The sequence below is a fragment of the Chinchilla lanigera genome, unplaced genomic scaffold (assembly GCF_000276665.1).
Source record: "Chinchilla lanigera isolate Chin_1 unplaced genomic scaffold, ChiLan1.0 scaffold00066, whole genome shotgun sequence".
NCBI lineage: Eukaryota > Metazoa > Chordata > Mammalia > Rodentia > Chinchillidae > Chinchilla > Chinchilla lanigera.
In genome coordinates, this window is record NW_004955467.1 from 10,734,807 (window position 1) to 10,749,131 (window position 14,325).

Sequence of the window (14,325 nt, forward strand, 5' to 3'; positions counted from 1 at the left end):
TGCAGGGGCCATGCTAATCTTCGTATTGTTCCGATTTTAGTATATGTGCTGCGAAGCAAGGACTCATAGTAGCTTTGTAGTATAGTTTCGAGTCAGGGTTTGTGATGCCCCCTGCCTTCCCTTTGTTGCCCAGAATTGCCTTTGCTATTCTAGGTCTCTTCTGGTTCCAAGTGAATTTTTGGATTGTTTTCTGTAATTTTGTGAGATATGCTTTTGGAATTTTTATTGGAATTGCATTAAATCTGTATAACAGTTTTGGAAGTATGGCTATTCTCATTGTATTGGTTCTTGCTACCCAAGAGTAAGGGATATCTTTCCATTTTCTGGTATCCTCTTCAGTCTCCCTTTTTCAGAGTACTGTAGTTTTCAATGTGGAGGTCATTTACATCCATTGTTAGATTGATTCCTAGGTACTTCATTTTTTTGGATGCTATTGTAAAAGGTGTTACTTCTTTAATTTCTCGCTCAGTGAGTTTGTTATTTGTATACAGGAAGGCTATTGGTTTTTGAGTGTTGACTTTGTATCCAGCTATGCTACTGAGTTTGCATATGAAATGTAGCAGTCTTTCTGTGGAGTTTTTGGGGTCTTCTATGTAGAGTGTCATGTCATCTGCAAATAATGATAATTTGATTTTTTTCTTTCCTATTATTATTCTGTTTATTTTTCTTGTCTAATTGTTCTGGTGAAAGTTTCCAGGACTATGTTGAATAAGAGTGGAGACAGTGGACATCCTTGTCTTGTGTCTGATTTTAGTTTTCATCTATTTAATGTCATGGTCTCTCAGTTTTCATCTATTTAATGTCATGGTGGCAGTTGGTTTGTTATAGGTGGCTTTTATCATATTGAGATAATGATCAGGTATTCCAGTATTCTGTAGGGTTTTTATCATGAGTAGTGCTGGACTTTGTCAAAAGCTTTTTCTGCATGTATTGAGATGATCATATGGTTTTTGTCCTTGGCTTTGTTAAAATGGTGTATGACATTTATTGATTTACATATGTTGAACCATCCCTAAGTCCCTAGGATGAGTCCCCTTTGGTCATGGTGTATAATCTTCCTGATGAGTTGCTGCATTCTGTTTACCAGTTTCTTATGGAGGATTTTTGCATCTATGTTCATTAGGGAGATTGGCCTATAGTTCTCTTTCTTAGTTGGCTCCTTCTCAGGTTTTGGTATCAGGATATTGCTTGCTTCCAGGAATGAATTTGGTAGCATTGCTTCTTTTTTTAATTTTATTAAAGAGTTTGAGAAGTCGTGGTATTAAGTCTTTTCTAAATTTCTTGTAGAATTTAGCAGTGAATCTGTCAAGGTCTTGGCTTTTCTTTGTTGGTAGGTTTTTAATTACATCTTCAGTTTCATTGATTGATATTGGTTTATTTAGGATTTTTATATCTTCTTGATTTAGCTTTGGTAATTCATATGTATCTAGGAATCTGTCCACTTCTGCATTTTCTTTCTTTTTAGAATACATGTTCTCAGAGTAATTATAGATGGTCTTCTGGATTTCTGCAGCTGTCTGTTGTGATTTCACCCTTTTCATTTCTAATTGTGTGGATTTGAGTCTTTTCTTTCCTTTTTTTGGTAAACTTGGGTAAGAGTTTGTTGATTTTATTGTTTCAAAGAACTGTTTGATTCATTGATCCTTTGTATTATTTTCTTAGTCTCCAATGCATTAATTTCTGCTCTAATCTTTATAGTTTCCACCCTTGTATAAGCTTTAGGCTTGGCCTGCTCTTCTTTTTCTTGAAGTTTGAGGTTCACTATTAAGTTGTTTATTTGTGCTTGCCCCGTCTTCCTGATATGGGTATTCACCGCTATTAATTTCCCTCTTAGGACTGCTTTCATTGTGTCCGGTAAGTTCCGATATGTTGTATTGTCATTATCATGTAATTGTAGGAACTAATTTCTTCTTTAATTTTATCTGTGACCTATTAGTTGTTCAGGAGGGTGTTATTTAATTTCCACGTGTTTATGAAGTTCTTGTGGTTTCTTTTGCCAATGATTTTCAATTTCATTACACTATGGTCTAATAATACACATGGGGTAGTTTCAATTATTTTGTGCTTACTTAAGCATGTTCTATGAGCTAGTATGGGTCTATTTTAGAGAACGCCTTGTGTGCTGCTGAGAAGAATGTGTATTCTGATGTTGCAGGGTATAACACTCTGTAGAAATCTAGTAAGTCCATTTGTTCAAAAGTTTGGTTCAGTTCTAATATTTCATTGTTGATTTTTTTTGTCTGATTGACCAGTCTTTTTGTGACAGTTGGGGTATTGAGAGCCTCCAGTATAATTGTATTAGTAGTTACTTGATTTTTATGTCCATTAATACTGGTTTTATATGGTTGTGTTCACTGGTATTTGTTGCATATATATTTGTGATTGTTATCTCTTCTTCTTGGATTGTTCCTTTTGCAAAAATGTAGTGACTTTCTTTGTCTCTCTTAGTCAGTCTTGGCTTCTACTTCACTTTATCTTTGAATAGGTACCCCTGCTTTTTTGTGGATTCCTGTTGCATGTATTGTTTTCCATCCTTTGACTTTCAGTCTGTGTATATTTTTTGAATCAACTTGTTTTTTTGTTTGCAGCATGTTGGATCTTGATTTTTTTTTTTTTTTTTTTTTTTTTGGTGAGATCTTGATTTTTGATCCATTCTGCCAGTCTGTGTCTTTTTGATTGGTAAATTGAGACCATTAACATTGATGGTTATGACTGATATGTTTTGACTTACTTTTCTCATACTATTTTCCTGTTGTTAACTCCCTCTTGGTTTTTTTCCCCTCCCTCTCTTTGCCTTGCCTGGTAGATTCCTTCTGTTGGTTTTAATGGAATTGTAGTCCTTGTTTTCTCTTTGCAGGATGTCCTTCAAAACATTTTAGAGTGCTTAGGGGTCTTCAATTTTCTTAGGTTTTCTTTGTCATGGAAGGGTATTATTTATCCACCAGTTTTTAAAGATAGTTTTGCAGGGTCCATCCATCTGGGTTGAAGGTTGTTTTGCTTTAGAGCTTGAAATACTTCACTCCAAGCTCTCCTTGACCTGCGGGTTTGTGCTGAGGTCAGCACTAATTCTGATGGACTTTACTCTATAGGTGATTTGTTTCTTTTCCCTAACAGCTTTTAAAATTCTATTTTTGTGTTGAATTCCTGAAATGTTGACTGTGCCTGGCTGTAGACTTTTTTTCATCATGGCTAATTGGTGTTCTATATTCCTCACTTAACTGTATGTCAAATTCCTGTTCTCTACCAGGGAAGTTTTGTGTGATAATGTTTGTGAACAGCTTTTTTTTTTTTTTATATCATTTGTTCTATGTCTTGCTTTTCTATTGACTCCAATCTTAAGTTAGTCTCCTTTGCCTCATTTAGCAGTTGCTAGATTGATTTCTCATGGTCCCTTTCTTTCTTTCTTTTTTTATTTAGGTTTGGTGCTGGGAATCTACCTCTGGACCTCACACTTGCCAGGCAGACTTTGTGCTGCTGAGCTATATCCCCAGGCCTGGTCCCTTGCTATTTTTAAGGAATCTGTCTTTTCATGATTGCTAACCACATGCCTGTCAGCTATATCTGAGATCTGGTCCTCACATTGGCTTAATCTGCTAGGGCTTAATCTGCTTTCAGTGAAATTTTTATTCTCCTGGATATCTGCTTGAATTTGTCTTACGGATTCCATTTCTTTCCTATGCTGAGCCTTCAGGGCTTCCATAATTTTCCTAAATTCCTCTATTTTTTTCTTTATCTGCTCTGGAGTCACTAAACATTGTCTTTTTTTTTTTTTTGGTACCAGTAATTGAACTTGTGATCTTGAGCTTGCCAAGCATGGCTTTGCTGCTGAGCTATATCCCAAGCTAGGCATGGTTTTCATTGTGGACACCATCTCTGTAGTTATTTGTGAAATTCTTTCTGATTTTTTTTCTAGAGCCTCATTCAGTTGTGCTGTTGTTACCAATTCAGAGAGTCCCAGTGCATGGCTTTAGGATTGTCCCACCTCATTGCTCCCTAGGTCTGCCTTTGGTGAACTGGATGTCTGGGGTTGTATCTTGTTGAAAAATGTCTTCTCCTTTTCTTTCTTTTTTCTTTTTTAAGTTTAATTCCTAGGTTGATGCTTGTAAATTACATGTGGTAAATTGCTTTATTACTAGTATTTAGAACCCTTAGGAAATGACTATTTCTCCAAGGTATCTTCTAGGTGTAGCTGGATTTGGGGTTTTGAGTCTGTTGCAAGATCTTACTACTTCAGTTTGTTGGGGATGAGAAGTTGCTACCTGTTTAGCCCAGCCTATGGTTCCTTACCACTGTGCTACAGTATTTTCTGTGACCCTTAGTCAATCTCAGTCTTGTACTACCAGGAAGAACAGCTGTTTAAAACTATTATGTCAATTTGGGCTATAGTGGTACTATCAGCAATGACAATAACATCAAACAAAGCCTAGAAAATGACAAACTGAGCTAACCATTAGTTTGTGATCTTTAACTGTAGGAACTAGATTTGTGGTTATATAACAAAATCTAAAACAAACCGGAAAATTATATGCAGTATACAAGTTCTTAATACGTCAAATTTTCCCTTAGGGGTTAAAATTTAAAATGGGTTAGGGAGAAAACAGAAAAGTGGAAGAAGAGGAAGAGATTAGAAGTAGGGCTAGAGGACAAAGGGGAATCATGCTAACTTTGGGAGACCTGTACCGAAGACTGGAGGGAAAGAGAGGAGGAAGAGATAAAAAGAAGAGAAAAAACTATAACCATAAAGAGGCTGGAAACCATATTCACCTTCAATATAAAAAGAAGATCAAACAATGAAGGAGAAAAAAAAAGAAAAAAAACCCACCACAACAACAAAAAACAAATGAGGGAGAGAGGAAGGAAGAAAAGAAAAATGACCACTGTCAGGTGTGTCTCTCATGTCACTGGTAGACAACATGTGGAGACAGAATCCTGATCCATGTTGATTTATCTCACCAAACCAGCAGTAGCTTTTGGCAGATTACTGGATAATCTCAGCAAGCCTGCATCTTTTGGCCCAGACCAGACTTATTTGGCCTACAGCTGTCAACTCACCTTCTGCAGGCCTGAGCCCAGCTGGGAGCCTATAGATGGAGCCAGCAGCTGCTCTGATTTCTGAGCTCAGCTGGCCCCTTCTTCACAATGGCTCCTGGCCAATCGCTCTATAGCACAGGACGACTGAGCCCCAGCACTCACCACAAACTAGTGAAGTCTTCCTGTCCACTGCTGCATCTCTCTGGGGGTGGCAGCACTTAACTGTGTGTCTGCAGGTTTCTGCTTCTTTTGTGCAGTGAGTCCTGTCTCAGGGAGAAGGTGCCACTGACTAACTCCTTCTACTTTGTTGAAGTCTTTCTTTTCACTTTCTCTGTGGGCTTCAATTCACACTTAAGATCCTTCCTGGGTCCAGGGAACCCTCTTCCCTCCTTCTTGTCTTCCTTATGTTGCTATATTCCAGTGTCTGGATAGTGACTCTCAGAAAGGCTCTTTCTCTGCTACTTAGCACTCTGCCATCTTGGTGCTCTGCTTGGTGTTTCACTTTTTTATTATATCCATACTAGTGGGTTTGAAGTGGTATCTCATTGTAGTTTTGATTTGCATTTTCCTAAATTACCAGTGGTATTGAGCATTTTTTAATGTGCTAATTGGCTGTTTGTATAGCTTTCCTGGAGAAATGTTTATTCGAATCTCTTGCCTGGTTTTAAATTGGATTATATTTTAATTACTGAACTACTGTGGTTCTATTTACATTGGCTAAATATAAATCCTATATCAGATATATGACTTGCAGGTTTCTTTTCCCATTTCTTGGATTGTTGTTTTGTTTACTTACTGGTATCCTTTGAAGAACAGAAGTGTTTTGAGTTTTGTGAAGCCCACTTAACCTGTTTTTTCTGCTGCTTGTGATTTCACTGTCATGAATAGAAGCAAGTTCAAGTTCTTTGTGTTACTCATGCATGGTCAAATTGAGTATGCCAGAAAGTATTTGTTAGGATCACCAAGTTGGCTCCTTGTGGTACTGTATTTGTTTTTATTTCTGGCTTTTAAGTTATAGTGTACCTGCTGTCTTTCTGTCCACACTTTTTCTATTCTTCTGTAGTTGGGTGAATCAGGGCTCTAAAACCACTTTCCTGAGGAAATATATGTCTCCTTTATCCAGACTTTTATACTTATGTATTTCCAAGTCTTTTGGCATATAAAAATATCTTAGAGGGGCTGGGGATTTAGCTCAGTGGCAAAAGCACCTGCTTGGCAAGCGCAAGGTCGTGAGTTCGGTTCCTGGTACCGGAGAAAAACCAAAAAAAAAAAAAAAAAAAATCTTACCAAGGCATGATGTCACGTGCTTGTAATTCCAGCACGTGGGATGCTGAAGCAGGAAGATTGAGCTTGAGGCCAGCCATATGGTGAGACCCTGCCCTTCCTCCCTGCAGCTAAATCCAAATAAACTAAACCGTTCAGGCAAAGCCTGCATGCTATGTAAGTGCTCTACCACTGGGCCTTTTTAAATTAAGTTCATGTTGAGACAGTCTTGGTGAACTGCTTAGGCTAGTCTAGAACTTGGAATCCTCCTTCCTTGGCCTCCCAAGTATCCTTGATTACAGCCAAAGATGAGATTTCTTGAGTAATTTTCAAAACAAAATAGAAAAAAAATGTTATTTGTACGGTCCTTTGTTCTTTTTTTTAAAAAAAAATGTTTAAAAATCAAACGTCACATAAATTTATAGTTTTGTAAACATCCCCCCCAATCCTATCCTACAGATTCAACCTCTATAATTTGGACCTCATTCTTTTCTCCTATATAGATAGTAACATTACTGTTTTTATTTTGATTTTATTTTGATCAAAAGGAAAGAATTGGGAATCTGTATTTTTGCCGTCAGTTTAGTCACTGTACTATTGCTTTCTGCCTCTGTTAGTCTTAACTACTTTCGCAGAAAAGAGTCTTCTGTCCTGTGTTCTCTAGAGCCTTTTTATTCTTAGATTTAAAAAGTTACCTAAGAATACCGACTTTTAATTTAACTTACCTCTGGCCTAACATAGTACTTAGCCTATGATAAATGTTCAATAATTGTTCTAATACATAGGTAAATAAATATATTTTATTTTCCTAAAAGTTGATATTTACTCCTAAATTGGTATTTGTCTTTAGTTAAGCTGTTATTTGTAGTGAATCTTGTATCATAAGTCATTTAATCTTTTGTATGAAACAGTTTTGAGAGAAAAGATGTGGTTCCCAGTACATATTTTTGCCTGAAATTGTCTTGTTTCTGAAACATAGTTGAATGTACCTTTGAAGTGCCATCTGGGTTAAAATTCAAAATCTTCATTTCAAAAGTTCTATAATTTATTTTTTACTTCATTTTTTTAAGAGTCTTAATTTTGAAGTATTTAAAACACCATCTGAAATTATGGTTGTAGAAAATCTTTAGTTCCTTTTTTTAAATTACTTTCCACATTCGCAGATTCCATAACCATTTGTTTCTTATCCAGGTGCTCCGGGAGTTGGTACTGAAATACCGTGAGAACATCATTCATGTGAGGATAGCAGCAGACCACATGGAGGAGAAGCTCAAGGCTGAAATACTCTTCCTAAAGGAACAGATTCAGGCTGAACAGTGTTTAAAAGAAAACCTTGAAGAAACTCTGCAACTAGAAATAGAAAACTGCAAGGAGGAAATAGGTGAGGATAACTGATGTAGTTTAGAATTGGAGTCACTGTGTGAAACTGTAATAGTACCTGGTCATGGGTGTGGAAAACAAAGAAGTATAAAAAAGAACTAAGTAAAGATTCAGCTCACTTTTCCAGATGTTCTAACATATCCAGTAAGTGGGAGTTTAAAAAAAAAACCCCCCCAAAAAATTTTTATACTTTTTTTTTTTAAATTTTAAAAATAAAAAAAAAAAAAAAAAAAAAAAAAAAAAAAAAAACACAACAAAACCCCAAACAACCCCATTGTCCTTTTAAGGAGCTCTTATGGTTTCACTTTAGCAATTGCTAACAGAGGGGAAACTAACTCAGTAACACAGACCAGACCACCAAGGTCTTTGCAGAATTTTGCTGTGTTAACAGGAGTATCTTTTCCCCTGACAGAGTTAAGATGTAGATTATTCATGTAGAGGCAGTTTATGACCCAGTGTCTATTTGTGTGGACACTGCCTTTACCTGAGCTTGATTATGATGCTGGGTGGTTGTTAATTTTCCTCATGATGTTCAGTATATATACTTTTAATCCTGTGGGGTATTTAACAAAAATGTTTAGTGTGAAGTAATGAATGATCACTGATACTTTTCCCTTTTCCCTAGCTTCCATTTCTAGTCTAAAAGCTGAATTAGAAAGAATAAAAGTAGAAAAAGGACAGGTAAGTCACAAGTTTAAAGTTAATTCTGTTAGCAACTAGTGGTTATCCTGCTGTGCTAGAGCCAAGGAATGAAAGATAATTGAGGCATAGTCCTTCCTTTAAGAAACTTCTGTATGGGGGAGCGTTCATTAGCATCTGCTATATCAGGTGGTGACTGGAGGAGGTCAGGGGAAGATAAAGATGCTACTGTAGACTGCAGTTTCCAGTGCAGTGGGAAATAGGTAAGGGGTGGTAATGACACAATACATGCTTAAAGCTAGAATAGACATACATACAGAACCTTTCCCAGACAGGGCATGACATTTTCTGGGTGGAGCAGTTCCTCTGCTAGACAATACCTATAGATAGCTTTATTTGCCTGGCCTCATCATTCCTTGACTCAAAGTCTTCACTTCCACTCTGCCTTTCTCACCAAACTCCACCTGCCTTTACCCCATCTGATATCTTACTCCACCCTCACATACCTTGACCAGTCTCCATCCTGCTAGCTCTTACTCCTGCAGCCCATCTCTGTATCTCCTTCAGACCTTCAGTTCTCTGAACTTCCCCGTCTCCTAGTTTTAGCCACTTGTGTGGCACTGAGCTCTTTCTTTCTAAGTGGACCTCACGTAGCTTTCTACCTCAGCTAATCTTTTATCCACATGCTTAAGTCTGGTGTCTGCACATCCTTTTACTACCTCCCTTGACTACTGCCCAACCCTGGATTAGGTCTGGTGTCCCAAACTGCTGATGCCACCAGAATTGGTGACACTTTGAATGATTCTGTCAGGCCTCCAGTGCTCCCCCCTTAAACCATTCATTTGTTCTGAATATGTCTGTCATGGTGGCCGTTTGATTTAGTCACCATCACTTCTACCTACTCACTTTCAGCAAACGCACAGCTTGATCTTCAGTTTTCACCTGGGTTCACCTTTAGGTTCCATGCTTCTCAGTTACATGTGCTCCTTCTTTTATTTCTGGCCTTCTCCTTATTGCTTCTTGAGGAAAAACAATGAACTGTTTCTCATCCCTTCCATCTTTTCCACCCACTCTCTCCGAGTTGTGGGTTTTGAACTTCTACCTCTTCATGATCTTCCCCATTATGCACAAACATGTTCAGGTGTTTCCCATTAAGAGGAGAAAAGTTTCTGTTTGAATTGCATTTTTCTGTCAAGCCACCAGTCTTATTCCCTATACTGCCAAGAGCTGTTGAACCCAGGGTCGCCCAGGCACTCCTCACCCACTGAAATCTGCCTGTGCCTTTACTCTGCTACAGAGGTTGCACTGCAGATATGACCACTGCTTTGGATGGGTGTGGCTCAGTGGGACAGTGCTTGCTTAGTGTGTGCAGGCCCTGGATTCCTTCCCCAGTACCACAAAAAAGGAAAAGTGACCAGCGCTCAGATATGCAGACACTTTCAGCCTTTCATTGCATTGCCACTGTTTGGCTTCAGACTTTATGTCTCACCAGCCTATTGTAACAGCCTAACTTGTTCCCGTCTCCAAAATTTAGCCTTTTCCAATTCATCTCTATGTTCGAACCAGGGTCATCTTTATTCATTTATTTTTTGTTTGTTTTTTTAGGGTGATCTTTAAAAATTGTAAGCTTGACTGTATGCTAGTCTGGTTGAAAACCCGCCATTGTATCAATACCTTTTATCAACAAGAGCAAGTCAGTATTTCTTAGCTGAAGATCTTGTCTACCTCACACTTTTTTCTAGCCTTGGCCTCTTGGGACCCTGGCCCTGCTGCAGTAAAGAACTCAGTATCATTTCTGAGTGCATTCTTATGCACGCCATCCATGTCTCTTTTTTCTACCTTCTCCCCTTTGCTGCCCTTTTTTTTCCCTATAAAAATTTTTATCTTTTAAGAATCAAATATCATCTCTTTTAGGAAACACTTCCCAACTTTCTTGGCAGTACTGAATGCTACTTTCTTCATGTTCATATACCCTAAGTATTTACATGTCCTTCTCTCCTGACTTTTCCATCGCCATTGGCTAATGAAAGAATAGGTCTGGAAAAAAAAAGAATCCACAGATGTTAAAGGGAGAGGGAAGCTTTCCAAGTATAGCCAAGTGCAAGGCCTCCGAGGACATGGGAGGAGGATTATGAGAGTCAGCATAATTCTCTAGACTGCAGAATTCGCTAAGCAGCATGCCGTAGCCTGCAGGAGGGGTGCCATGAATTTCTTTTTTAATTTCACAGCTGGAGTCCACATTAAGAGAGAAATCTCAGCAGCTTGAGAGTCTCCTGGAAATAAAGACCAATTTGGAAGAACAGTTAAAGAAAGAGACTGCTGCTAAGGTGATATTTTTGTTGGTTAATTACTTTAAAAAAGCAAGGCTAAGATTATAGGATCACATCTTACATGTTTAAAAACTAACCAACATTTCTATTTTGAAGTGTTACCTTCTGAAAGTTGGCAAGAGTAACAGCTTGCAAAAAGAAAATGATCTCAGAAAGAAGTGATTTAATCTTCACTCGGCCAGCTCTGCAGGGCTGGGCCTAGGCCTTAATGGCTTTAGGTTGTAGGCTATGATCCAAGCTTACCTATGTCTAGTTAGAAAAACTGCTTTGAAAATGTCATTTTATTTGACTGATACATGAAATCATAAGTAAGATTGCACAGAACCAGATCTATTGCCCAAAGTTTGGTTAGTCCAGTTAGAATAAAAGTGCATATAGTTATTATGAGGAGTTGCCTAGACATGGTCTTAGTGAAGTGTGTGGTTACATGTTTAAGTGTGGAAACACTGTATTGGTATTGTTCAACAACCTCTTGTTTTTACAAAGGCTACTACACCATCTGCTAAAAGAAGTCTGCTTTTTCCTTAAGGAAGATTAGAGATGGCTGAGGGTTTCTCCAAATAAATTGTGGAGAACTTTCCCAGTGGATGGATCTATTGTGATTGTCAGAGGCATTGGTTTCTGTGCCTTTTGCTGTGACAGCTACTGATCTTAGCAGCTGTGCTTTTGATTAATTACTGTCACTAGCTGTCCGGGAGGGGGCACATTTAATTCCATTTCTTATGCTGACTTTCATACCCAGATCATTTTAGAACCTAGAACAAGTAGCCTAGCCAACTTGCACCCTTGCTCTACCGAAAAAGAGATTAGTGGAATATGGAAGTATGATGGTTACCTGCTTCATTCTAGGAATAAGCAACTAAAGGTCCTAGAGGTCCTGAGTAATTGTGCCGTTTAGCTCTTTGGCATTAGTACTCACGCAGAATTTTTTTTAGGTTGCTGCTGAACAACTGATGTTTGAAGAGAAGAACAAAGCTCAGAGATTACAGACAGAATTAGATGTCAGTGAACAAGTCCAGAGAGATTTTGTAAAGCTTTCCCAGACCCTACAGGTGAGGCATTTGGGAAACCAGTGCTGCACTGAGGGAAACTCATTAGCACTGAAGTAGCTAGAGGGTGTAGGTTACTGTGGCTGCTGTTACGTCTCCCCAAAGTAGATCTGCCCATCATTCAGGTAGAAACCTGCTCTCTAGACTTGACACCCTTTCTCTTTTCCTTATACCTTGTCAATTTTGCCTCCTTAAGGGTATAGACTTCTATTTATGTATTTGATGTTGATGATGTTAAGTACTTGTGTTCCCTGTGCACAGCATCGTGTTCTGTTTGGTAAGCATCCTTACCCTCCCCTTGACTCACATCCTTTAAGGCCAGCTTAGGTTTGTCCTCTGCATGGAGCTCCTTTCTAGGTCGCTGAGCTGAACTGCTGTGCCTCCTCCACCACATTCCCATAGCACTCTGTGAATGCCCATGGTGAACTTGAGCAGGTTGTGACCAAACTCTCCTTAGCTTGTTTTCCCCCCAGATGAACAGTGGCTTCTCCAGGGTTAGGAATAAGGTCTCGTTTGTCTCCATGGTCCCAGTACCTACAGCCCACAAGGTTAGTCTAAGTGGCAGCTTCGGCAAATTGTTTTGTAATTTCAGCGCAGTCAGTAGAGCACATCTAGGCAGGGACCACCTGTACTTATCTCACCATTGTTTCTCCAGGTGCAGTTAGAGCGAATTCGGCAAGCAGACTCCTTGGAGAGAATCCGGGCGATTCTGAATGATACCAAACTGACAGACATTAACCAGCTACCTGAGACATGACATTCTGATTGCAGGATTCTAGCCTGCACTTTGGGTTTTTAACTCATCTTTAGAGCAACATTAATTATTATTTAACTCTTAACTGAAGAAGCAGAAGTCACAAAAGGAAGACTGGAGAAATGCTTATTTCTAGTGGGAGAAGACTGTGCAGCACAGGAACAGCCATTAGCCAGAGTGATTTGCAGCCAACAGACCTTTCCAGCAGGAACACTAATGAGACTCCAGACTTAACTGCAGCAGGTGTGGGATCAGATTTGGTGATGGAAAAAAGCGCTGTCTCCTTTGCTTGCTTTCTCCAGCATAGATTTTTGGAACACGTTTCCCTACCCTAAAACAACTTCCCAATAGTGTTTGGAATTAATTTCCTGTTTATAGATATTGGGAGAGGTGTTTCTGTTGTCTAGAGCTCATCAGTAACAATGTCCAGCTAGCAGACAGGTGTAGTATGCTGTATGATTATTTTATATTAAAATATGATGTGTGAGATGAGAGCAGGCCATTGGCTATAGACTGTATCTCCCTTGCTCAGTGCATTTTCCTTCTTTTCACCATTGAATCTTAATACTGGAGGACCTCAGAAGCTACTGAAGCTTTGCTGAGAACCATGAGACTGTGGCAAACAAAAGCAACTCAAGAGCAGAATTAGGACTTGAAAACTTGGCTGAGGCTATGTATTATTGGAAGTGGAATTTAAAGGAAAAGCACAAGAAACTGTTTGGAAGCACTTTTCTTTCTGCACACCTGGGTGATCTTCATGGGCCTGCAGGTACCAGGATAAAGCAGAACTGGCACCATCTACTCTTTTGAAGTGTTTTAGTTATTGGATCAGTGAAAAAAAATTAATAAAACAAGCTATGTCTGACAACATCTAGTATGCATTCATAAGTCTTATTTTCAACTTGAATGAATCAGCGGGCTTGTGTGCTATTTTAAGTTTCAACTACACAAATAGTGGTAACAAGATTTGACAATTCGTATTTTTCTTTTACAATTTAGACCTGGAGTATAAGCCTACAATGATGTTGGAGGAACAGCCATTTATTATATCTATCAGTTTGGAAATCTGCTTTGTCATTTTCTAAGATGTGAGGTTCCTTTTCTGGGTGGAAAAAGTCTCGGTGGAACAGGTCGTCTTTGTCATGGCTTTATGAAATATCATAGGAAGCAGAGAATGGATTTGTGTCTGTGCCTCACGAGTAGCCGGGGAAAGGCTATACTGTGTAGTCCATTACACAGGTGATTAAAAAGTAAAATGTTTTCAGGTAATTTTTGTGATTGGTTTTGCATAACAGAAGGAGCCTTACAGGAGTTAGTGATTTAAGCAGATTTTTTTGGTTCACTTGAAGCCACTATTTAGCTTAGTTTAAGTGAACTGTTTTTATAAATTTATTATGGAGTTACTAAAATACTTTTTCCCATAGGAGAAATAAAGACTACAATATCTCATCCTATAGATTAAAGTCGCTTTGTATAAAGTGCTACTTGGTTTAAAGGAAACATATCCTCATTGAGTTATAGGGAATTTTATTAAAAAATGAGATTGTTTAAATTATATAAAGACTACTCCCTTAGGAAGGCCCCAGCTAATTTGTTTCTGATTATTGAAATCAGTACTATAAATCAGTATATTGTACTATCCTTCCAGTGACGACTTCTCCCAAGACAGAACACCTTACAGATATTTTTCTCCAGGTGGGAATTGGGACAATAAATACATGATGATTAGGGAACTGTTTATGCACCGTACTGTGGCAGAGGCAAACTGCTAGAAACTGCTCAGTTGAGAAAAGTATCCTAGAAAAACCCAAATTGAGACTCTAGATTTTAACAGTTTCTGATATGAGCTGCTATGACATTATCCAGGTAGGAAGCAATT

At 38.5% G+C, this 14,325-nt stretch overlaps 1 protein-coding gene across 2 annotated transcripts in view; it reads left to right on the forward strand.

Annotated features, from left to right (window-relative positions):
• The window catches only part of Rabep1 (rabaptin, RAB GTPase binding effector protein 1), a 134,452-nt gene extending 121,136 nt beyond the window's left edge, over window positions 1–13,316 (forward strand). For both annotated transcript variants that reach the window (XM_005399641.2, XM_005399642.2), the window contains 5 exons: window positions 7,486–7,675; window positions 8,300–8,355; window positions 10,542–10,640; window positions 11,579–11,695; window positions 12,348–13,316. In XM_005399641.2, coding sequence (XP_005399698.1) covers window positions 7,486–7,675; window positions 8,300–8,355; window positions 10,542–10,640; window positions 11,579–11,695; window positions 12,348–12,449 — 564 coding nt within the window. In that variant the 3' untranslated portion in view covers window positions 12,450–13,316. The remainder of the gene's footprint in view (window positions 1–7,485; window positions 7,676–8,299; window positions 8,356–10,541; window positions 10,641–11,578; window positions 11,696–12,347) is intronic.
• The last annotated feature ends 1,009 nt before the right edge of the window (window positions 13,317–14,325 follow it).